This window comes from Dendronephthya gigantea, unplaced genomic scaffold (assembly GCF_004324835.1).
Source record: "Dendronephthya gigantea isolate DGI-Jeju-01 unplaced genomic scaffold, DenGig_1.0 000000F, whole genome shotgun sequence".
NCBI lineage: Eukaryota > Metazoa > Cnidaria > Anthozoa > Malacalcyonacea > Nephtheidae > Dendronephthya > Dendronephthya gigantea.
The window spans coordinates 24,971-48,330 of record NW_021163010.1 but is presented as its reverse complement, the minus strand read 5'-3'; the positions used below and the strand labels follow the sequence as shown (position 1 = coordinate 48,330).

At 34.6% G+C, this 23,360-nt stretch overlaps 5 protein-coding genes and 1 long non-coding RNA gene across 6 annotated transcripts; 4 read left to right on the top strand and 2 right to left on the bottom strand.

Annotated features, from left to right (window-relative positions):
- Nucleotides 1–94: 94 nt before the first annotated feature.
- Nucleotides 95–2,810, top strand: LOC114518178 (50S ribosomal protein L15-like). Its single transcript, XM_028538160.1, has 4 exons — nucleotides 95–224; nucleotides 791–948; nucleotides 1,914–2,067; nucleotides 2,343–2,810. The coding sequence occupies exons 1-4, from the start codon at nucleotides 111–113 to the stop codon at nucleotides 2,631–2,633; spliced, it is 717 nt and encodes a 238-aa protein (XP_028393961.1). The 5' UTR covers nucleotides 95–110; the 3' UTR covers nucleotides 2,634–2,810.
- Nucleotides 2,811–2,871: 61 nt separating this feature from the next.
- On the bottom strand, nucleotides 2,872–8,192 carry LOC114518008. Its single transcript, XM_028537921.1, has 9 exons — nucleotides 8,151–8,192; nucleotides 6,724–6,764; nucleotides 6,082–6,175; nucleotides 5,734–5,822; nucleotides 5,511–5,664; nucleotides 5,142–5,325; nucleotides 4,878–5,035; nucleotides 4,473–4,669; nucleotides 2,872–4,069 (listed from the first exon to the last, which is right to left on the bottom strand). The coding sequence occupies exons 1-9, from the start codon at nucleotides 8,160–8,162 to the stop codon at nucleotides 3,061–3,063; spliced, it is 1,938 nt and encodes a 645-aa protein (XP_028393722.1). The 5' UTR covers nucleotides 8,163–8,192; the 3' UTR covers nucleotides 2,872–3,060.
- Nucleotides 7,896–8,529, top strand: LOC114518368. Its single transcript, XR_003686479.1, has 3 exons — nucleotides 7,896–8,013; nucleotides 8,134–8,285; nucleotides 8,452–8,529. It is a non-coding gene; the product is annotated as an uncharacterized LOC114518368 (long non-coding RNA).
- On the bottom strand, nucleotides 8,525–11,229 carry LOC114518271 (ribulose-phosphate 3-epimerase-like). Its single transcript, XM_028538273.1, has 8 exons — nucleotides 11,022–11,229; nucleotides 10,797–10,873; nucleotides 10,250–10,281; nucleotides 9,990–10,050; nucleotides 9,726–9,772; nucleotides 9,256–9,390; nucleotides 8,950–9,036; nucleotides 8,525–8,830 (listed from the first exon to the last, which is right to left on the bottom strand). The coding sequence occupies exons 1-8, from the start codon at nucleotides 11,153–11,155 to the stop codon at nucleotides 8,708–8,710; spliced, it is 696 nt and encodes a 231-aa protein (XP_028394074.1). The 5' UTR covers nucleotides 11,156–11,229; the 3' UTR covers nucleotides 8,525–8,707.
- A 312-nt stretch (nucleotides 11,230–11,541) lies between these two features.
- On the top strand, nucleotides 11,542–17,245 carry LOC114535117 (hypoxanthine-guanine phosphoribosyltransferase-like). Its single transcript, XM_028556530.1, has 11 exons — nucleotides 11,542–11,690; nucleotides 12,173–12,276; nucleotides 13,048–13,181; nucleotides 13,559–13,608; nucleotides 14,058–14,123; nucleotides 14,277–14,294; nucleotides 14,513–14,595; nucleotides 14,952–15,001; nucleotides 15,356–15,402; nucleotides 15,548–15,577; nucleotides 16,068–17,245. The coding sequence occupies exons 1-11, from the start codon at nucleotides 11,673–11,675 to the stop codon at nucleotides 16,113–16,115; spliced, it is 648 nt and encodes a 215-aa protein (XP_028412331.1). The 5' UTR covers nucleotides 11,542–11,672; the 3' UTR covers nucleotides 16,116–17,245.
- Nucleotides 17,246–17,441: 196 nt separating this feature from the next.
- LOC114535016 (protein disulfide-isomerase A4-like) lies at nucleotides 17,442–22,154 on the top strand. The gene is made up of 8 exons (XM_028556427.1): nucleotides 17,442–17,958; nucleotides 18,269–18,474; nucleotides 19,203–19,341; nucleotides 19,668–19,873; nucleotides 20,339–20,643; nucleotides 20,794–20,953; nucleotides 21,029–21,259; nucleotides 21,456–22,154. Exons 1-8 carry the CDS (start codon nucleotides 17,657–17,659, stop codon nucleotides 21,875–21,877), a joined length of 1,971 nt encoding a protein of 656 aa, XP_028412228.1. The 5' UTR covers nucleotides 17,442–17,656; the 3' UTR covers nucleotides 21,878–22,154.
- The last annotated feature ends 1,206 nt before the right edge of the window (nucleotides 22,155–23,360 follow it).

Below are 23,360 nucleotides of genomic sequence, written 5' to 3'. Positions count from 1 at the left end.
TGCACACGAGTGAACTCCAGACCAGAATATTGAGTTCAGAGCAGTAAAAGTTTTACTTGAAAGCATAGCTTACCCAATACCCATTGGGCTTACCAAATACCAAGCTTAAGATGGCGGTTAAAGGCATTGCTTTTTGCCATGTGGAAAAAAACCTAAAAGCATTAGAGAAGTTGCCTCGCGTGGTACTTAATAATATTAGAGATTTTCCTGAAGCATTCAAACCGGTATGTATATACTTTATATTATATATTATGCATACGGTATTCCTATAAAATCACTAGGACTTCATTTTACAACATGTCTACATTGTGATTGTATTTTAGCGACAACAACTGTCAACTCTTAGCACGCAATAAAATGGTAAATTGTGCACATATTAAAGCATATAATAATGACAATGTAACGGGGGTTTTGCCATGTTGCATACTGTCCTGCCAATGATCTTCGTTTTGTAGAGCAAATAATTGAAATTGTAATAAATTTTATATGATGGAACACGAGAGGGATGCCTTGGAATATAATAAAATGTAAGAGGGAATGAATGCATGACATGACTACAGTTTCTTGCAGTATCCATGCAATCTTAAAAATTTGTCAACAAACTAATTATCAAATACAGTATTGTCAAATAGGACTGAAACTGAACATGTTCAGTCATGTTTGAGTTGGCACAATATGGTAAAAGCATGTAATACTGAAATCTGAAATACCTTTTTGCTGCTATTTAACAGCATGAAGTATTAAGTCAAATTGTTACATGTTATGATTATTAATTTAACTAAAAATAAAGCATCACAGAAAAGGTCGGGGGCCTGGTTCAGGTCGTGGAAAGACATCAGGAAGAGGACATAAGGGCCAAGGTCAACGAGGAACATTGCCAAGGATTGGTTTTGAAGGAGGACAAACTCCATTCTACCTTAGAATACCAAAGCATGGCTTCAAAAATGTGTATGTATTAGTTATTAGTAAAGTATATATGCATGACATAGTCATCCCACCTATTAGCCATTTTCCAATCGAGCAGGGTGCTGGGTTGAGTCGTGAACCGCAAAGCATATATGACTGTTTGGAGGGACAGAAATATAAGTCTGAAATCATTTGTCCCTCCAAACAGTCCATAGATACTTTGTGGTTCCCAACTAGACCCAGTACCCTGCTCGATTGGGAAATGGCTGATAGGTTTCTTCTTGTCTGCAATTTATTTCCAATATGCTCAAGATTGTCCTGGAATTTTTGTTTTCTAATTTGATAATTTATATTATAGTGTGCAAAACCTTCAACATTGATCAAATGCAAATATAATTTCACAACGTTATTTTGACATCATTGATGCCCTGATATCAATTTGACCATTTGTAAACATTTTATAGAAGATGCAGACAATCATAAGATACTTAGTATCATTATTTTATGCTCATTGCTTGTATATATTCACCTACACTTGTCAGTCTACAACCAGCCAATAAAATTCAATAATCAAAAACACAGAAAATGGTTACATTACAAAACAAAATTAGCTAGTCAATAAATGATTACCAACAGGGTCTTAATCAGGATCTCTGAGAAACTGGGAAATTGGCTATACTCTGGAATGATATTGGTTAGAATTACTGAAAAGTGAAAAAGAATGAGACATATGTTATATAGACTATTACATGTTGAAGGTTTTTAGGAGAACAAAGGTAGCAGGCTGCAGGCAGGATTAGATGTGCAAGATACCTACCCATGCATCCATCACTCTCCATTAGTACACCTTTAATACTGTATATCACAAACAATGTGGATTTGACAACTGAAACATTAACTGCCGAGAGTAAACATAATACATGCCTTCTCATGTTCTGCCAATCACAGTAACTTGAAGATACATATTGCATACAAAATTGATACATATCAAAATTTCTATTTTTTAGAAACAAAAAGAACTATGTGCCTTTAAACTTGAATAGATTACAATATTTTATTGATTGTGGTCGTATCGATGTCAACAAGCCTATCAATATGAATACACTTTGGACGACAGGAGCTGTGTCAAGACTTCAAGATGGCGTGTGTCTTTTAGGAACAGTAAGTTAATATAATTATCAGTTTGTAGCTTCACCACGTATATTTATTGTAGTGACAAACATACATGTTACACCTAATATAAGAATAATAGTTTTTTTACTGTTCGCCACCCAAAGATATAAGAGTCAAGAATATGAGATTTCAGATTTACATTACAAATGTACAAGCCTAAGACAACAGCTCTAACATGAATGAGATTAACGCGCATTGTTTTTTCTGATCTTTTAATTAGTGAATAATTTTTCTTAAACTGAATTATTGATGTTGTATTTCAGGGCTCGGAAATATTCAACTCAAAAATAGATATTGAAGTCAGTCGAGCTTCAAAGAAAGCCATTGAGACAGTAGAACGACAAGGAGGACAGGTTACTTGTGCTTACTATACCAAGTTAGGATTACGTGTCCTCGTAAAACCTTGGAAGTTTGATACGAAAAGGTTACCCAGAAAGGCTGCACCACCACCTAAGCTAGAGAAATATTACAAAGATCCATCGAAGAGAGGATATCTTGCTGATCCGCAAGAAGTAGATGAAGAAAGAAAGAAAGAAAGTTTATCGAAAGATTGATTCTGAATCAAACGTATTTGGAAATTCGCAATAAATAGTCAATATTTTGCATACATGTGGCAACTTATTTCGTTTGTGTTTTTTAAAGCAACTTTTCCCGATAAACCAAATCAACGGACGACATATATTTGTATTGGTAAAAATATTACTAGTTGCAATTACAAGTATAATAAATGCCCCGCACAGACCCTGCATTTCACGGCATAAAATCCTCATGAAATATGCCAAAAAATAAATTTAGATGGCAATATTAACAAATTGATAGGATGTTTATTGTGTGCACGTGTTTCTGCATACGACAATACGTAGATATTGTTGTTGAAAAAACACCCAAAAAGAGGCATCTATAGAATTTAAATTTTGTAGAGTCTGCAGAATTTAAATTTCTGCAATCACATCAAGTTGCTTAAACACTCGTCGAAGAATGTCATTCGGAAACGCTTACAATGAGTGTTTGCCAACAGTATATCCACTGTTTTGGTCTGCTGATCATCATGTCCCACTGATTGGTTTGCAAACTTTGTTGGTCAGCAGGTGACTTCATACCTCGTGGACTCTCAATACTTAAATCGCTCTCGCCTCCCCAGCTTAGCCTCCGACCACGTTTCGGTGATAACGGTAAATTTGCCATAAGACGAGAAAATGTAGGGGTAAACACCTTACGATTAGCATCGGGTGTATGCGGGTTACTTTGGTTAAGATTGGGTGAAAGGTTTCCATCTGGAGAAATTTGGCTGTCAGTCAAGTGTAAGCGACTCGGAGGAGGAGGACGAGGTGGTTTGATTTTCGATTCTTTGAAAGGGATTTCTTCGTCATTAATGTGGTCGGTATTGTTATTTGCTTCATTCACGATAGAATTATTTGTTTCCTGATCAAACTTACCAACATTTATTTTAATGGGATTTGACGTATCATTTCTATTATAGCTTGATGTAGCGTTGAACTTCTTTAAGTTTCGAACAATTGGATCACACGTCTCGGAATCTGACCACACATCATCATCCGAATTTTGGCCTGATCTTACTCTGTTTGATTTATTGCTTTGATCAGGAGATTGCATGTCTTTTTCGTCTGTCCCAATGGCTGATAACGGCCTTTCATTTTTTGCCCCATCACCCCGCACCAACGGAGAATATACAAAGCGTTCATTTACCAATCGATCTTTTGAAGAATCAGATGGAGAAGTAATTATAGGACTTGCCAAAGAGAAGAAATCAAACACATTTCTACATCCAACTCGTAGCTCTCCTAATAAGGCTTTTTTCTTGTTTATACCCAGGTGCCAGTTAACCACGCGGATGCCCAACTGTTGTCTACGAAGTTGCGATTGCGCAATACCGTCAATGACAAAGTATTCGTCCCATATTGGAGATGACGATTTCTGAGCGCGTTTGGTTTTACAACTCTTTAGGTTCTTCTCATCAGGTAAAAGATAGCTAATGAAATGAGAAAGGAAAATGTGAAAAACTGCTACTGAATTCTAAAACAATTCATCAGAAATCGTTAATATAGGTGATCCAATCAAATATCGGTCACAGGGTTCAGGTTTGAGGATCTACTGCAACTGAGGTTAAAAACTCTCCTTATAACTCGTTGAAAAATTTCAGGATTTCTAGAAAGGCAACCAGCCAACCAACCAGCTTTAAGTAGAGCGCAATTCCCGGTGCCAAAAAACGAACGCATTTATAGCAACGGCATTTCAATTTATTATCTATTGTTTTCAATGTGTTTGGCGCATGAGAAATGTGACATTTAACCGAAGCCTTAGTGATGCTTTGTTGCACAACGGATCACCACTTTTTAGGACAAAGATTAGGATTTACCGAGACTTTGCCCTACCATTTAACTTGCGGATCAGGAAGACCGTCTTTAGTACGTGTGATACTCTCTCCTTGAACAATGTTGATATGAAGAAATCCTCTACCAGCGCTGTTTGAATGACTACGATAATGGCGGCGATCAACGGTAGTCTCTTGACTATTACTGAACATTAGACCAAGTAAAATGGTCGGTTTATTGTACATTTCAGTAGGTGGCTGGCAATAGAAAATAACGATTGCATGATTTCGATCAGGAACACATACGTTTGTTACAGTCGTGTCATGTGTCTATTGCACTTTTGTATTTCGAAGTTGATAGTTCAGCAAAAGACTGGTAGCAGCCTTTTTAAAACAGATCAGTGGAACAATTATGAAGTCAAATCTGCTTTTCCTAATCCTAAGAGGAGTGTAGATTTTTACGTACCTTTAGTGTTACTTTAAGATCTAATGGAAACACATCTTTACTTAAGATGTTCTTCTCAAAGAGTCTTGTTTGTTGCTCCGACGTTTCTCCAATTAAATGGATATATAACACTAAATTAGTCGCATTTTGGAACTCTTTTACATCGACTAGCCCAAGACCTAAACGTGAATTTTTATATAATAGGATTGAATGATTGAAATTGCAAGCCATATCTATAACGTGTGATTTGCAAAATGATGCATCCCGGTACTGATGAACATTTACCTTCCATATGAGATATTGTTTTCTTTGTTTCACCACTTGCCAGCATAACAAGAACATCTCCCCCATTCATACAACGACTTTCAACTTTAATAGAAACCTGATCTACTACCAAACCACATGGCGCAAAATCTATTTTCCATGTCAATATTCCTGTATTACTTCCAGGTGTACGTTCCAAGTATACCTGCAAACAAAAATACGCAACTCTAAACTTATAAATTTATTTAAATTTCAACTTTCAAGTCCAGGCATTTAAATGGTGAGGAAAATGTCGTTCAGTGCTTAGCGCTTTCGTTCCAGTTCCGACATCTCAAATTAAGACAATTACACAGAAAGCAATCGTTGTAACCATAAGTACAGTGAACTAACCAAGTTATTTTTGGTATCCACAATTCTCTCGACAAATTCAAATGAATAAACCGCTTTCTTCCAGCCGCTTACATTCCCACCAGCCCTCGTGAAAACATAATCGTCCAGTTCTCTGTGGTACGAATCTGAACAGGGACTGTATCTTAGTCGAAATCTGTAATACCGGATAAAAATAATTACATAAATCTGCTTAGAAACATTTCATTTCCAAGTATTCGTTTACCTCTGCTTTACTGTATCATCCTTCTGCGGAATAAAGACGTATTTTCCAAAGCTTTTATCAAGTGTCTCAAACTCATGAACACTGGATTGCTATAAAGAATATTAAACAAAAGATCACAAAGTATTTGTAAAAGAGAAACGACGTTGGATATTGTCAGTATCATTCGGTAGCGTGAGAGCAAAGTCACGTAACAGTGGTACACTGACCAAGGTCTTTGTCTTTGTAAATCGTTTCTGCCTGCTATAGCCAATACTTAGAGATAGCGAGCCATTGTGTCTGTATTCACTTGATATTGTTTTGTCACTACTCGTAAATTTTTATACAATAACGAACTTCTTGCATGTTTACCTTTGTATTGCGTTTACTTCCAGCTGTTGGCGAAAGAGGTAAAGTGGAATACTTTAAAGCTTGTACAGATGAGTCTTTGTCTTGGGAACGATGCCTAATGAAATATAAGCGCGACAAGATTTTTCCTTTACAAAATTGTTTATAAAAGTAGTTATGACACAAGAACTCTATTTAATCATACTTATATCTTAAATCTAAGAAAATTTAAACAATGCATATGGTGTGAAACTATCAAAGGTAGTTTAAAATTAGAGATGAAAGTAATCAGGATTGAATTTTGTCTACTTCTCTGGGAAAATATTAACTTGCTGTTGCCATGGATGGACGCATTGAGTAATTTAATAATAATCATGAAAAATTTATGTATATAGCGCGAAGCCCAACATATACTATAATCATTTAACTTCGGCTAGGTTTCAATATAAAATTAAATCGTTGTAGAGTATATAGATTTTATAATAAATGCAGTATTGTAATGGCATATTGATTCCAGTGTACGAGAACGTCTTTTTGGTAAGTTGTAAACGGCATCAATGAGGAATTGGAGCAAATTTTGTCGCGAGATAACGACTAAACGACCAGAAAATATAATCCAATACAAAGAAATGCTTTAAATTTTTATGATATATTATTCAAACTTACCCGATACTAAAACGTGAACTTTGAGTTATCATACCTCGCCTCTAGTAAGAGAAATAAGATCTTTTCCAGTACTATTAGGTTAGCGAAGCTGTTAAAATAACTAGTTATAAACACTAAAGTTTGAAACAAATTGGTTAAGTCCACCTGCTAACCACACACTGGAGCATAAATAGGCACTGAAGTCCAAACATTGATTATCATATAGATATATATGCATTGATATTGTATGAAACTCGTTATACTACACTTCGGATATTGTTTTAAAGCAATAAAAAGAAAATTAAGGAAATCAAATGTCATCTCGTTATATTTTACAGTTCATAATAGTTTTTGTCCGAACTTACGAGACATCAGTAGCTACATAAAGAAAATACTAATAATTAAAAATAAATTATTTATGGTTAGTATTAGCCTGTACTGCATGAATTATCGATAACGATAAAGGTTACTAAATAACAGCTATTTTAGGAAGCTCTGACCTTATTCTATATTCTAACACCCTTGTAATTATTTCAGTGGGATTAGTGTATGGCAATAATGCCTTAATGGACAGTCATTTTATTACCATGTTTGGCTCTCCGTACATGGAAATGCCTGCGTTGCAGTTGTACTTATGCAGTTACCACTCGCTGTGTAAAGAGTGAGAATTAGTTTGAGAATCGAAGCCTGGAAATCCTCAATATATTAGGACGCTTGCGCAATAACTCAGAGGAGTGAGTGGGGGGATATATCAAGGTCATAATAAGAGTACCTTGCGAGTCGCGTAAACGGGATACCCTTTAGCTAGCTGGTTCCAGTCTATGGGTACGGTTATGACGATCCCCACTGACGTTCTTACTTTAATTCGACATTTCTTATGGATTACCGCCTTTCGAGGCAGGCATAAAATATCGAAGACTGAAACCGGGTTAGATTATATCCTGCATGGTCATTCTTCAGTTCGTGTTCATGAACCGGGCGTTTCAAGTGCATGCATGACTATGAGTGCTTACAGCTTGGCCAACCCAAACAAACTGCATATACTCATGTGTTGTTTTCAACAAAACAACAAAGATTCCATTTCTGTTAATGAAAAAAGTTTTAAACACAGCTGGTGCATATTAACACGCAGCTGAGAAAGATTAAATAACTTCTTGTATATAAATGGAGACAAGGCGATACAGGTACGTTATTCTCAGCGCGCGGTTGTATCGTATAAATATGGGTTATACTGCGAAAACCACAATTATCCTAATTTGTATCACTGTTGTTTTTTGTGTGTCTGACGAAAAGTTTAATGAAGTTACAAAGGTGCAAAGCCATGGTGTTTTTCAATAATTGAATACTGAAATTGTAATTTAGTAGAAAACAACTTGCTTTTATACAAGAAGAGGAATAAACAAGTGTATTTTCGATAATTTCATATTATAGAAAAGCAGACGTATTACCAAGAGAAACATTCCGTGGCAAAATTGGATTTTAAGACCACCATTTTGTATTCCATATCGGAACTCGTGCCCAAAAGGAGGATCTAGATTATGTTGTTCCTGGAGATGTTTCCCTGTATTTGGTTACAATAAACCGTAAGTATATACTTTGCCTGTGGTTTTATGCAGAAATATAAAAAACTAAATATCAATAACGTAATTTTACTTCATGGCTGCGTTAATTTTATGAATTATGGCAAATTTTTGAAGAATTTTTTGGAAAGAGAGGATAATCTATCTTTGTTACCGTTAATTTATATAGATGGCGATGTGTTTAAGAAGAAAATCGAACCCAATTATCTATTAGTTCGGATCATGTAAAATGGACGGGAAAATCATATATATAATGATCAACTATATGTATTATTGTGACACTCATTTTACTCGTGTGTCTTGTGTTTTTTGTAAATGGTAACTATATAGCAATTAAAAGAATATGCAACTATTTAGTTTTCCAATGTCAATGGCCTGTAGGCAGTTTTTACAAATGTTGCTAACGACGTCTCGATTATCCGTTATTACGTTTTGGACCAATTTATGTTAATCCATTTATTAACACTTTTCTTAAGAGTGGATATAATTTGTTGTGGTTCCTTGTTGGAAATGATTGCACTGCCAGAGACAATCATGTTTGCACCCGCCTGAAATTAAAAAATATTTATATCTTAAAACTATAGTTATCAATGCAATAATCAATTAAATTATAGTACATAACTAACTTTAGAAACTAAACGATATTTAGTTATTAAAATTCGCTTACCTCAGCTGCAGTATCAATAGTACTTGCGCCAACACCGCCGTCCACTTCTATATCTAATGATTTGTACGTATTTCTTAAATGTTTCACCTACGAAATATTAGGATTTGCTTTAAACAATTGGTACTGGAGTATACCAAAATATTGACTATTTACTTTGTAAACAATATATTTGTTTTAAAACTGATATAACTACAGTACAGATGAAGAGCATAATTTTTTCCGCGTGTGACAGTTTTCAATGGCAATGCCGTGGTCGGTGATTCATTACCGGCCAGCGAAAACCTGTTTAAATAAAGCATTCCTCACTTTAGGCATCATATCTGCCATAAATTTTTGTCCGCCAAAACCAGGTTCAACAGTCATAATTAAAACCATATCAACAACTTCAACAAATGGTAATACATCCTTAACAGGTGTGCCAGGCTTTATCCCAATACCAACCTTAAAATACAGTATTATTAGTGATTTTAAAAACTGGAATGACAGTTCCAATGAATGTCCTCATGGTAGTACCAAATGTCAGGTGCAGTAAAAAAGGTATGTAGACTGTAGTAGTCTAAAATATGATTTATTAGCTGAAAGCTAACTAGTTCTGATTGGTCAGAGATCATTTCTTCTTTCAACTATGATCAAGTTATTAAAGATAGGATATCTTTTTTTATAGGGGAATTTCAATGAAAAATGTTTTTATCTTAATATTTATGCTCCTTCACCGATCAAAACCTGAAAACCTTCTTCCCATGCCAATGATGAATAATTCAGTAAATATACTGTACTTTCATTCCTGCATCCTTTATCGTTTGAATCAACTCTAAAGGTTCATCTACAAGAAAATTCTGGCAAGTATTAGAAACATGTTATAATGTTCAAAGAACTAGTAAATACTGAAATACATAGTTTAATGCCTAATTCTATTTGGCTATGAAATTGCATCATGGTTGCCAAGCTTTTCCTTGGCTTTTTTAAAACTTAATAGTAACAGAAAACAAAAGGTTAATGACAACATTTCTCTATTTTATCAATTTTATGATATTATATACCTGTTGCTTCAAGATGAAATGTGTATTGATCAGCCCCAGCATCTGCCATATCATTTACCCACTAAAGTATTTAAAGTATTAAAAAAAGAGAAGGCCACAACAAAAGAACATAGCAAACCAACTAAAAATGAACCAACTAGACATCAACTGTAAAGTAACTTATCTTAATTCAATCATTTTTTTGAAATCCCAATGTTATTCAGAAAATAAACCAGGAGAGAGATTTAGAATGCACTCATTTTTGAGATGCATGAACATACTTGCTCTGGTTTTGCCACCATCATATGCATATCTACAAGTTCAAAATTTTTTTGTGCATTTCAAAATTTATTGTTGTCCCATTGCTGTGGACATGGTATAGGAACAGGGTTACTCATTATTTCCTTACTAATACATTTTACATACATTTTACTCAATATTTCCATAATACATATTTCCATAAATTTCTTAAATATAGTTTCACACTTGGAAAAAAATAAATATACTTAATTAAAGAAATGAAAACGTTTGATGCTATATTTATTTAGCATACACCCAACTATTGTCTATTACAAATCCTACATTCTGATTGGCTACTCAACCATTGCCTATTCCTACATTTGGGAAAAATTCGCTTGCGCGACGGTATAAAATTGAATTAAAATTATTTTTTGGTGTAATTGCCGTGTATCGACTACTGTGTTCTAAAACAATTAGACAACTCGCCTTCGTTGTCTATGAGCGAATAATCAACTCGGATTCGTTGTCTAATAATAATTTGTTAAATTGACAACCACATACAGTCATACACTATACCTGTTCACTTACCAAAGAAAGCATTTGGAATTTTCTTTCTCAAACATTTAACCAATGGTGCGCCAAAAGTCAGATTAGGAACAAAATGACTAATAAGAAAGTTTAATTAAACCCACAAATTTCAAACCAAACTTAATAAATTTCCATACCATGATAATGTTATGTAACCATGCATCTATGACAAATATAAACGATTATAATATTTTAACGAATGCTGTTCTAATGTTGCTACCTTACCCATCCATTACATCCAAATGCAAGTAGTCGGCACCACAATCGATAAGCTTTTGACACTCATCCGCTAGGCTCGAGAGATCAGCATTGAGTATTGAAGGGCCAATTTTACATTTTGGACAACACTTGGCAGCCATGGTCGGTATCTTTTTGTTGAGATCATATGATTTTACAACCCCCCGTGCCACTGGAATAAAATTTGCTTATGATAAAAAAATTATCGAACTGAAACACGGACAAAAGATGGAATCGCAAATTGCCTGTGACAGTGTTGCTATAAAAATTAACTTTCTAGTTTAGCGCCATTAGCGTCTGCGTTTAGTCGCAAAACTTGTAATATAATATATATACCGTAATCGATAATAATATAATATATATTATTCACATTGTGAATTATATAAAGTAGAAATATGATATATACATGCAAGGTGATACTCAATGAATAAATAGATTATTTAAATTATTTACAAAAATGATTGACAGAAGAAGGAATTTTAATAGAGCTCGGTGGTGCTGACCATATAGATTATAAATATCCATGATATGACAGTGTTGGTTTTGATTGGGTCTCTCCCTGGCCTGACTCCCCTCCCAGCCTCCCCTCTAAAGGAAAAGTGCTGACCACTGAGCTATATCGGCATTATCAGGATCAACATGGCTGGATATATCAAGGTAGCGTATAATAGTGCATGCATATGTCCGCTTTAAAAAATCCTTCTACAAACATAACGGTGTGGATAAAAGATTTTACAACAGTTTATTTATATCGGTTAGGCCATGTGTCGTGTGAACTGTGAATTGATCATGGCACAAACATTTTGAATGCGAGCAAATGAAAAAAATGTCTTAGTTATGGGAAATAATTATTCAAAAAGTGACTGCTTCTGTAGTTTGTTGTGAAAATCACCAGCAGTTCTATTTTTAAAGATCTTAAACATTGGCCTTCATGGTATTCTATAATTGAACTCCCCCTTGTACATCAAGAACATAAGTTCAGGTCTCCAAGTCCATGCGTTTTATACATTTGTACTGAAAATGTGTCTAGTAGGTATCTAACAAGCATACTTCTTTTCTTCATATATTTCGAAGTTTAGTGTACTTCTATAAAAATTATGAAAATAGAGGGATTTGATATATAATATAATTTTTTATAGATAGAAGATAACCAGACATTTTCGAAAGAGATGTTTTGTATTCCACATCATTATGAAGATTTCCTGGACTCAGTCATGATTCCTAAAGGACTAATTCTCAATAGGTGCGATTCACCACTGGCAGCACATTAAAACCTATCAAATCCAAAGCTTAGTTAGGTGACACTTTTTGAAAAAGATCAGTAATTTTTAGATCTATCATTAAGTGGGTTACTAACTTAGTACCCCACTTAATGATACATCTAAAAATTATTGACTTTTTTCAAAAAGTATCATCCCCGATCATTTCATGGTGGTGAAACCCGACATTGAAATCATCTAACAAATAGATGTTCATAATGTCATATCAAATTTCAATTTTTTGTAAACTTTTGCATTGTCCTGATGTTCCAGTTGACTAATTTCCATTTTGTCAATCTTCAATAAATTTCTAGAAAATATTGTTCCTATGCTACACCTATTGTTATTTGTTAGTTTATTGCTAGTAATGCTGACTGAGTTGCCTTCTGTAGGAAATTAAAGTAGGTAAAGCCAGTTACAAAAGGAAATAGAAATCTACTGAAATTTGAGATATTAGATGATCAATGTCATAAATATACATATTAGCAAGAAGTTTAAAAAAGCCATATGCCTTTTAGCCTCTTGAGAGTTTGACTACAGTATAGGGAATATACATCGCCATGTGCTCAAGTAAGATTTTTTCTGTGATACATATCTTATTACACAAGGCATTACCATATTCATAGTCAGTCAACTGCATTTTCCAGCCAATCAGAACATCTGGATAACTGCAAGAACTGCAGCTAAAAACTATATAACACATTTAACAACAAAAAAAATGGTATAATGCATTTACACATTTGTTTTATTTTCAGAGTTGAACGACTAGCTCGTGATATTTGTCATGATTTTAGTCATGGCCCATTAGTAGCTCTTTGCTGTTTGAAAGGTGGTTACCAATTCTTCTCTCATTTGAGTGAATTTATCATTAATTATAATGGAACATCTGGTATGTTTACTTCATAATATTACATATTTGTCTAAGGTTGACAGTGGCGTAGCCAGCCTTACCATTTTGTCCCGCTATATAAATTTAGAGTTATTATAATTATTCATGTCTTTAGAAATCTATTGTTTTCACAGTCAATGAACACTAAAATATTAGCATAGCGGGACAAGTCAACAGGCTAGCTATGCTATTGCAAGTTGATGTGCTTATTTTTGTGAATCGCTTACCTCAATTATTTGAAGATGATTGGATACTGGTGATTTAACATACTAGTATATCATTTCTTAGTTTGCAGATCTTATGCTTTTAGTTATAAGTACATTATTATAGCGAGCACGCCACAGTGTCTTTGATACTGTATTCATTTTTCACCCCAGGAAAGTCAGTACCATTTTCAATTGACTTCATTCGTCTAAAAAGCTATGAGGTAATTAAAGTCGTATGTATTTATAGATCTTATGTTGATAAAGAATGGCCAACATATAAAATAATTCTGAATAATCTGAAGATAGCTTTCTGTAAACCTAAGATACTGTTTTGGAGCAAATATCCTGCAAATTAGGTAAATTAAGATATGAATCTAAAAAATTAAATGCAAGAGTGAGACTAAAGTTATAATAATTAATATTATAATATTATAACGAAGAAAAAGATGTTGAGAAAAGGCAAATTATGCTATGCCCATAGTATGTAAGTGGATTGTTGACCAGTCTTGGCAATATACTTTACTGTAAGTTTTTCTTGCCAACAATGGCTTGAGAACCAAAAAATACAAAAGTCAAACACACCCTAAAAGTTACAACATGGGAACAGCATAAATTTCAAAGATGTATCATTATTAGAAAAACATATGTTAAATAGTGTCCCTATATTTAGAACGCTAGCTCAACAAATAATGTCAAAATTATTGGCGGTGATGATCTCTCCTCTGTAACTGGAAAGGTATAACATGCAGATATATAGTTTTATTTTCTTTTTACCAATTTTCTTTTTACCAATGTGTTTAAAAACACAATGTTTTGCTGAGAAGCGGAATTTAAAAAGAATTGGTCTCTTTTTTATTAGATACTAAATCAAAATATTTGTATTTTTTAGAACGTTTTGATTGTGGAGGTTAGTATCCTGATTTTTTCAAATATTTTTCTCAAATCAAACCAGGATTGCCAGTCTGCCAGTGTAATACAGCCCCGTAATGAGTATGCATATTCGCATGGCAAAGAACTTTTTTTAAGTTGTCGTACGGTCTTTCCAAGCTGCTCCGGCGGAACTGGACAAGTAGTCTTTTAGATGAAACCGAAATATCGAGCCTAATAATCCTCTATTTTTACTAGGATATAATCGATACTGGAAAGACGATGGAAAAAATGCTTGAAACGGTTGCAAAATTTAAACCAGCTCAGGTTAAAGTCGTCAGGTGTGGTATTATTGGTATAAGTTTAATTCTCTTTTAATTTTATATACCCTTCAGAATATGATTTCTCGATTTCATAATTTCTATGCCCGATTTAATTTTTGCATGTTGAGTTTTAAGGGGGTACACCCATAAGGGTACACCATTGAAATGTAGGTAAAGTGGGACACTATAAACTCCTGACCAGAAAAACATCCGGTTACATCCCTATAGTAGCTTAAAGCCAAAATAGTTTTTCTGAGTAATAAGCTGAAATACTTGACGCCAGACGTTGCCAAACCGTTGAATTTACAGTGATTTTTAAGATTGAATTTAAATAAACAATAATGGCCTTTTCTGTTTCAAACCTGTAATTTTAGTTTACTGGTAAAAAGAACGCACCTGCGAAGCTCAAATTATAGGCCTGACTGTAAGTGATGAAACCCGGCGTATTCCTTCTATCGTTTATCAGCAATGCAGGTGTACAATATAGTCATGCAGTTAAACTTTTGATATATTTAGACCCCGTTACATTATATATTCCGGATTCACATGGTCACGAAATCATTTCAAGTTGTTTTACATTGTCGCTGTCCATAGAACTTATCATGTTATCAACTTATCATAATTTGGGGGTAAAACACGCTTTGCCATGGCTAATTTTGACGTGACCATATGAATCGGTATAGTGTAAACACAAGGCCTTGATGTTAAGATTTTGTTTGCATTAACTGACGCGGTGCCTGCCTAATTATTGCAATACATTTTTTATGTCTTACCATAGACATTGGTTTCGAAATCCCAAATAAATTTGTCGTTGGTTATGCTTTGGTAAGTACAAGTGATACTCATGTTTGCATCTTCCACCTGTCGAAATAGTTTAAATTCTAATACCTTCAATTGAATAAACAAACATAACATAAGTTTTGCAGTTCTAAATATGTCTTTTAAGACACCATCACCATTTTTTTTTCAGGATTACAATGAATATTTCAGGGATTTAAATGTAAGCGACATTATTTTTTTACTATATGGATGTTGTATCTGATCAGTATGAGTTCCCTGTTATCTTATACAATATAGGTCATTTTACATGGGTTGATTTGTGATAAAAATATTTTATATAGCAACGTAAATTCTTTCTTATCCAATTCCACCGGACAACCACACGGAGTACATATAAGTTGTATTTCACTTCTTTCTGTTAACAGTCTACTTCATAGGGTCACCCTGGGGGTAGGGACACCCTGTCCTGTTTACAAAACAGGGTAACCCTAATAGAACATTATTAATCAGACACTATCGGTTGCTTTTTGCTTGTATTTTTATCATATAAACGCTTGTTAAGGTTGGTTCAGGTGTAGGGTGTCCCTGGTACCCGAGGTCATATATACAACGCGTAACATATCTCGTCTCGTTTTCACCATTCCATATAACTTTGCGTAGGCAATCGCCAGCGACAAACGGCCTTATTCATTATTATATTTTTTTTCTAGCATATTTGCGTTATTAATGAAAAAGGAATAGAGAAATATGGGAAATAACAAAGCTATATTTTATGTGTCCTTTACAGTTCTACGTTAGAGAGTAATCTTTAAAGAATAATCTTAACATTGTAGTGATTTCTCAAATTATTATGCAGGGTGCATGTTTTGCAGAGTGCTTGTTATGCAGGGTGCTCTGTTCTTTAGCTCCATAGGAAATTTAATTGTCAGAGTTTCAGCAACTACGACATTGTACATCTTTCTCATTCTCAGGATCAATGCTATTATTGTATATGAGCACTGGAGCACGGTGTGGTGGCCGTCGCTGTTGTAACGATACTTTCAATAGAAAACACCCGACGTGTTTCAAACGCAGTGCTTCTTGATTGGCTTGCTTTAAATTATTTTAAATGCGTTCGCCGCAAGAGAAGAGAGCGGTTGAAATCGGCCTTAAACTACTTAAAATACGAGATAAAAAGTATCTCAGTGGCCTCGACAGTTCCTAGTTCACAGTTCGCATTAAAATTGGTCCCAGTCCCAGAGCAAGAATTTGATACTTTAGTCGTGGAACACTGCATTTGTTGAATATTTGGTAATTTTGCAAGTATCTTCAGCAGAATAGAAGTTTTACGAGCAAAGTTGGTTGCCAGAGAAAAATGTTCGCGTGGTATACACGCACGTGAAACACGAGTTTTAAAATTTGAGGGTATTTCTCCTGTGTGTAATCAACTCCTGTCATAAAGAATATTCGGTCAGCATTCTGGGAGCGAAAGACCACACACCACTCTACGCCCATGCTATTAAAAAAATATTGACTGTTTAATATAAGACACATAAACAGGAGAACTTTGAATTCTATTATTCTATTTTTATCGCTACATTGGTAATAATAGACTACTAGTGAATACTACAGGTAACCTGCATAGCACCTACAGGGTCACAGGTTTGCGACCATACCTGCAAAACATCGACAAATGGCGTGCAGTGTTGCCAACTGTAATTTTGTGAAAATCCCAAGTAAGCGCCTGAAATATCCCGAGATTCCCCCTAAAATCCCGAGATTCTAATTTCAACCCCAGTCCTCAGCCTTGGCGCACCCTAGTACCCAGTCCGCTCAGTGTGCGTTTATAAAGCGGTACTTCTCTGCATAACCGATTGTACAAATAGTCTTTATTGAGTGACTTTGAGTAAGTATTTAAGTACAAGCGGACGAACCTTGGATTTTTAAAATGTTTATTTGTCAATTTAACGAAAACATCTTTTCCCAAATTCCAAACTTCCCTTTCCCAAAAATCCCTAAAAAATTCCCGAGATTACCATTTGAGAAATAAATCCCAAAAAAATCCCAACTGCTTCAAAAAATCCCGAGATCTCGGGATAAAATCCCGAACTTGGCAACACTGATGGCGTGTAAGATTCATTAATAAGATCCCATAAGATCCTATATCGTAACGTTACGTAATTGTTTGCTGGGCAGCCGTCCTATTGGTAGACGAAGAGCACTTGTCTCGATTTGATTGGCTACATAAACCTCCATTTATTCAATCTGAAACGTGTTGTAAGTTTCTATTCATTGTTTGGAGCAACATCACCAAGAAGAAATGGCCCGTAAAATTCGTATTAGTCTCTGTCTCGTAATTTTACTCATTGCTTGTTGGATAAATGCAGAAGATATGAACGAAGCTGTGGTTGATGAAACGAGCAAGGAAAAAACGGAGGAAGTGGGGATAACTGACGATGACAAGCCTGCAAGCGGTGAATACACTGCAACAACAAGTCCAAGTGATACTAGCGATGCAATTTTAAACCAGGACGAGAAAAGTGTAGTGACGTTAACAAAAGATAATTTTGACGATTTCATCAAAGACACAGCAACAGTTCTCGTGGAATTTTATGCACCCTGGTAGGGTATATATATATATATATATATATATATATATATATATATATATATATATATATATATATATATATATATATAATATATATATATATATATATTTATTTTTTTTTATAGCTAAAGCCTTGCAAGTTAATAATTTATATTCCTAATAAACATGCATAGGCCATAGAGACTCCAGAATACATATTTAGCATAGTGCTCATTTGGTGAAAGCCAAAAACTTGGAGATTCATAATTGGTGAATCTAAGCCCGTATGACAGAGGGGGCTGGAGATGCACCCTGTTCTAATGTCTGATAATTCACTTGCAGGTGTGGCCATTGTAAAAACCTTGCACCCATATATGAGAAAGCAGCAAAAGTGTTGAAAGGAAATGATCCCCCTGTTTTTCTGGGTGCTGTTGATGCTACAGTAGAAACTGATCTGGCATCAAGGTTTGATATCTCTGGTTATCCAACTTTAAAATTCTTCAAGAAGGGAGTTGCAATTGATTATGATGGTCCTCGAGATGAAGATGGTAAGCTGTTGAACTATTAACATCATCACTATTAACATGACACAGTTTGATTTGAAATAACTGGTAATTGATTCACCCCACCCACATTTAAATATTTAGCTTAAATTTATAACTGTACTGTATGTCATAAATTCATGTATTATACTTCTGAGAGTATAACGTAAGGCTTGCTGTTGTAGATTGACTAAAGTTAAAGGACTATTGTAAAATACATACACTTATCCAGAATTTTCCCACCTTGCTTTTAAATGCTTGTTTACAAAAATGCTATGTGATAGGTAGTCCCAGATAAGATAAAATATCCCCTCACCATGCCTTGTACGGTGTCTTTAACCGTAATTGCCTTCCTTGACTAAAACCACCAAGGTCTATTCTAGTCATAAAAATTATCAACTTTCTTGTGAAGTTTGCAAAATTACTAAAAGCAGTAAGATAATCAGACAGTGAGCGCAAAATGCATCTCCCATTTGTACACTATGAGATAAATTGTGACATGTTGAAGTAAAACTTTGCGTTGTATGTTTGTGAATAAAAAATATGTGCTAATTAGAAATTATTTCATTAGTTTTTGAAAAAAAATCGGTTTTGCAAAAAAAAAGGAAAAAATATTGCAAAACCAATAACCACCCCAAACCTATAATAGAACCAATAGAATTTGCAGGCTGTGTAAAAAAATTCTCTGTTTTGCACCTTATTTTTTCAGTTAATTTTCAAATATATATGCATAGGTATTGTTGAATATATGAAGGAAAGAGCTGATTCTGAATGGAAGCCTCCACCTCAAGCTGTTATTACACTCGGCAAAGACAATTTCACCAACTTTGTTAATAAAGAACCTTTAATGTTGGTTGAATTTTATGCACCATGGTAAGAAAAAAACTACAGGGGCCGGTAACTGCCAGTTGTATGAGTTTATTGCATTTAAGCGTTTTTACAAGGGTTCATGAATGGTTAAAAAAATCACTATCTGATGCTGATGGATAGCGCTTTCCAGTCTTAATACATCTGGCCCAAGGATTTTTAGATTTTTTATTGCTTGGTTCTTATTGGGTATTAAATCAAAGAAAGTATCATTAAAATTTGCACTACGTTGAAGATTATCACAAAGATTGTTACCATAAATAGAATAAATTAATGTACATTGAGTAATGGAAATCAGACCTTAACTATATCTGTAAATATGTACTTTCTAGGTGTGGCCATTGCAAAAAACTTGCCCCGGAATACGAAAAAGCTGCAAAATCTCTTAAAGAAAATGATCCACCAATCCCATTGGCTAAAGTTGATGCAACTATTGAATCAGATTTAGCTTCACAATTCAAAGTAACCGGCTACCCAACATTGAAAATATTTAGAAGAGGCAAACCTTCCGAGTATAAAGGGGAACGGAACGAATATGGTAAGAAAATGTTAACATCAATATTATATACCTCACAACAAACGGCGGATGAAAATGGCGGAATCTGCATAGTGCAGTCACCAGATGTAACGGAAAACGAATAAGAAATGAATAGTTTGTTTTACAATAATTTCGTGGCCAAAACAAAAAAATTATCCAAACTGTTAAGCATGCCTACAAAGTTTTCTACGACACAGCTAACGTAGCCAAAGCTGAGGAAAAACCCCAAGTTCAAGGTCAATAACTAATATATATAAGACTTATCGCGTAGATTTTATAAACGCTGGGTCAGTCTTAGTCTTAGAAGATATATGAATGTTGTCTACGCTAAAATGATGGTTCCCACGTTCACCGCTACATTTTCAAAGAAATACCCTATTTCAATTCAAAGTATGACCTGTTATAGCGGCCGCTACGCATTCTTCAGACTGTGGGTTCTGTTTTTAAAAAACGAGTTTTTTATAGGTATAATTGATTACATGCAAAATCAAGTTGGTCCAAGTTCTAAACTCTTGCATTCAAAGAAAGCTGTAGTGGACTTCGTTAAAGAATGGGATGATGTCGTTATCATGGGTTTTTTTGAAAATGAAAACGATGAAATGTTAAATCAATATCTGGAGGCAAACAATGATATTCGCGATGACTACAGATTTGGTCATACTTTTGATCTACACTCAAGGGAATTATTTGGGTTTGAAAAGAATACAATTGCATTAATTCAGCCCGAAAAATTTAGATCCAAATACGAAGATAAATACATCGCCTTTAAGGTTAGTCGCTAATATATATTAATCGCTAATGTAGGTGTATAGTCTAGTAGCATTATATATGGACTACATGAGATTGCAGGGGATATTGTATGTGTAGTGCTTGATAATAAATAAATTACCTATTATTTTCTTTTGTTCACTCCTTATCAGGGCGATGCGTCAAAACGGGAAGATCTTCAGAAGTTTTATCAAGACAATGCCGTGCCGTTGGTTGGTCAAATGACTAATCAAAATGAGGAAAAGCGATACAAAAGTCGTCCGTTGGTTATTGTGTATTATGCGATTGATTTTAGTTTCGATCACAGAGAAGGTGAAACATGTACATGAATACAACTTCGGGACTATCTTTGCAGTGTTCTTTAATTTCTCTTGTTTAATATTTTAGGTACGCAATACTGGAGAAACAAAGTGGTTGAGGTTGCTAACGATTATCGTGAATTTAAATTCGCCATCGCTGACGAAGAAGATTATTCAAATCGTTTAAAAGACTTTGGTTTGGATGATTCGGGGGAGGACGTGAATGTCGCGTTGTTGGACAAGAATGAAGGAAAATATAAAATGGATGACGAGTTTACCGAGGAATCACTCAGGGATTTTTTAGATGCTTACAAGAATGGTAAGAATTGTATATTTTTCCAGAGTCATAGAAACGCTATATGCGCCGAGAGGCTCGTTTTCTAAATTGTTCAGAAAAAATCCATTACTTTTACTCATCCTAAATGTATTTCGCACAGATTTAACCTCGCAACATGAATAATACTGTTAATAATAATTCATTTACTCTGCATGTTTTCTGTATAACTTTCGCATAGGTGAACTAAAACCTGAGATAAAATCCCAACCTGTTCCCAAAGGAAAATCTGGTCCTGTTCAAGTGGTTGTGGGCAGTAATTTCGAGAACATTGTACTGGACGAAACAAAAGATGTTTTAATCGAGCTTTATGCTCCTTGGTGTGGCCACTGCAAAGCACTAGAGCCCACCTATAAGAAACTTGCTCAGAAATACAAGGATGAGCCGAACCTTGTTATTGCAAAATTAGATGCCACCGCAAATGATGTTCCAGTTGAATACAAGGCCAGTGGATTTCCTACGATATATTTAGCACCGAAAGGAAAGAAAACGAAGCCAGAGAAATATGAAGGTGCACGAGAATTGAGTGATTTTGTTAAGTTTTTGGAAGAGAAATCAACAGCTCTCTCTAAAGGCAAAGCTAAGGGTAAAGATGAATTGTAGTCATTAAATAATGGTTATTGTTCTTGGCAATGCAAGGCGCTGTGCTTTAATATTTGATTTAGATTGTATGATCTCGTAATTATTGTGTAAATATATTCCATTGTTTTCGAGAAATTCAAATTATTTACAAAAGAATCCACTAAACCGTCTCTATAATCAGCTCCAGTCTTGTTTGCATGTCAACCAAGCTGCACAATTTTAGTTAGTTATTATGATTTATTGGACTATTTTGTGATTTATTGCACGAATTTATTAAATGCCCAGAACTACTGCGCAAGGTCTTCCTCTATACTACTTTTCTCTTTCAAATTCGACCCATCAATCTATTATACACCTATACTGTTTAAAACTTTATTGAGGCTGTAAAACAGACGATCCAAGTCTTTTCTTGAAACAAAACAACTGAAAAAATACGTTTGAACCTCAGACATTTTCGTACCTACGAGTATTTGGGAAGTAATTTGGCTTTGATTGATTTACACCAACTGCCTCACCAGCGGATATATAAACATGAGGCAGCAAATTTTGGAAAAACGGATAAGTTCTGATTTTACGCGGTTCCTATGTATGAAATTTAGCAAATTGCGTTGTCCTTCTCTTCTAACAAAACGCCTGGATACGATATGTGATAACTATATCTGTGATTAAGGTTGCACTTCCTTGCAATCTACCAATACTAATGGACATTGTAAACCGTTCTCTGTCGACATCTGTCTACCCACAAGCATCTATTTAAAGCTCCGTTTACACTGCAACAATTTTTACACTACAACACGTACGGCTAAAATGGGTACGCGTACTTTAATTTTATTGGAGTATTTATTTCCCATCTCAGATAATGTGGCTTGGCAAATTAATAAGGACTTGTCGATTGTTGCTGCTTGGTGTTGTTATCAACTATATGGTCCAATACAGAAAAGAAAAATATAGCAAAGCTGTGCAAAAAGTGGAGAATTATACTAGAATTATACTTAATGCCCGCAATGCATTCTGGTAAAATGTACATCCCGCCATCTTACGGTCAATTCAGAATTCTCCCCGTTTCATAAAAGGAGTTTGCTCGTTCTCTCTTGTGCGTTATTCAGTCAAACATCTTGTTGTCTGACACATTTCAATCCAATTCTCGATGCTCTGTAGTTATATATAAATATAATGTGACGTTGACAAACATTACTCTTTCAACAACTTTATTTAGTACATGTGTCTGCTCTAAAATTTGTATAAGTTTGTTTCTGCCAAAAGTTACAAACATTACAGAATTTTATTGAAACCTTTCCAACAGACCTTTTCCTTTAGTCTTTTGAATTTAATTGAACTTGGAAAATTTACATGCTGGAAGAGCATCCAAAATTAGCATAATTTCAACATCAAACTTTCCAATTTTACTAATTTTGGGATGCCAAATTCCATACAAAACAGTATTGCGATTATATTAATTCTTGTTCATTTTTAGCGTTTATAGTATAACAGGGGAATGATCCAT

Excerpts from the sequence above, each read along its gene's own strand:
- LOC114518178 (XM_028538160.1), top strand. The coding sequence starts at position 111 with ATGGCGGTTAAAGGCATTGCTTTTTGCCATGTGGAAAAAAACCTAAAA. Across the intron at positions 949-1,913 it reads AAGCATGGCTTCAAAAATGT|AAACAAAAAGAACTATGTGC; the intron begins GTATGTATTAGT and ends TCTATTTTTTAG. Across the intron at positions 2,068-2,342 it reads GCGTGTGTCTTTTAGGAACA|GGCTCGGAAATATTCAACTC; the intron begins GTAAGTTAATAT and ends GTTGTATTTCAG.
- LOC114518008 (XM_028537921.1), bottom strand. Across the intron at positions 5,823-6,081 it reads GAAGTAAACGCAATACAAAG|CAATCCAGTGTTCATGAGTT; the intron begins GTAAACATGCAA and ends TATTCTTTATAG. Across the intron at positions 4,670-4,877 it reads ATCTTAAAGTAACACTAAAG|CCACCTACTGAAATGTACAA; the intron begins GTACGTAAAAAT and ends TTCTATTGCCAG.
- LOC114518271 (XM_028538273.1), bottom strand. The coding sequence starts at position 11,155 with ATGGCTGCCAAGTGTTGTCCAAAATGTAAAATTGGCCCTTCAATACTC. Across the intron at positions 9,391-9,725 it reads TAAAGGATGCAGGAATGAAA|GTTGGTATTGGGATAAAGCC; the intron begins GTACAGTATATT and ends CTGTATTTTAAG. Across the intron at positions 9,037-9,255 it reads TGGCAGATATGATGCCTAAA|GTGAAACATTTAAGAAATAC; the intron begins GTGAGGAATGCT and ends AATATTTCGTAG.
- LOC114535117 (XM_028556530.1), top strand. Across the intron at positions 13,182-13,558 it reads TAATTATAATGGAACATCTG|GAAAGTCAGTACCATTTTCA; the intron begins GTATGTTTACTT and ends TTTTCACCCCAG. Across the intron at positions 13,609-14,057 it reads TTCGTCTAAAAAGCTATGAG|AACGCTAGCTCAACAAATAA; the intron begins GTAATTAAAGTC and ends CCCTATATTTAG.
- LOC114535016 (XM_028556427.1), top strand. The coding sequence starts at position 17,657 with ATGGCCCGTAAAATTCGTATTAGTCTCTGTCTCGTAATTTTACTCATT. Across the intron at positions 20,954-21,028 it reads TAGTTTCGATCACAGAGAAG|GTACGCAATACTGGAGAAAC; the intron begins GTGAAACATGTA and ends TTAATATTTTAG. Across the intron at positions 21,260-21,455 it reads TTTAGATGCTTACAAGAATG|GTGAACTAAAACCTGAGATA; the intron begins GTAAGAATTGTA and ends ACTTTCGCATAG.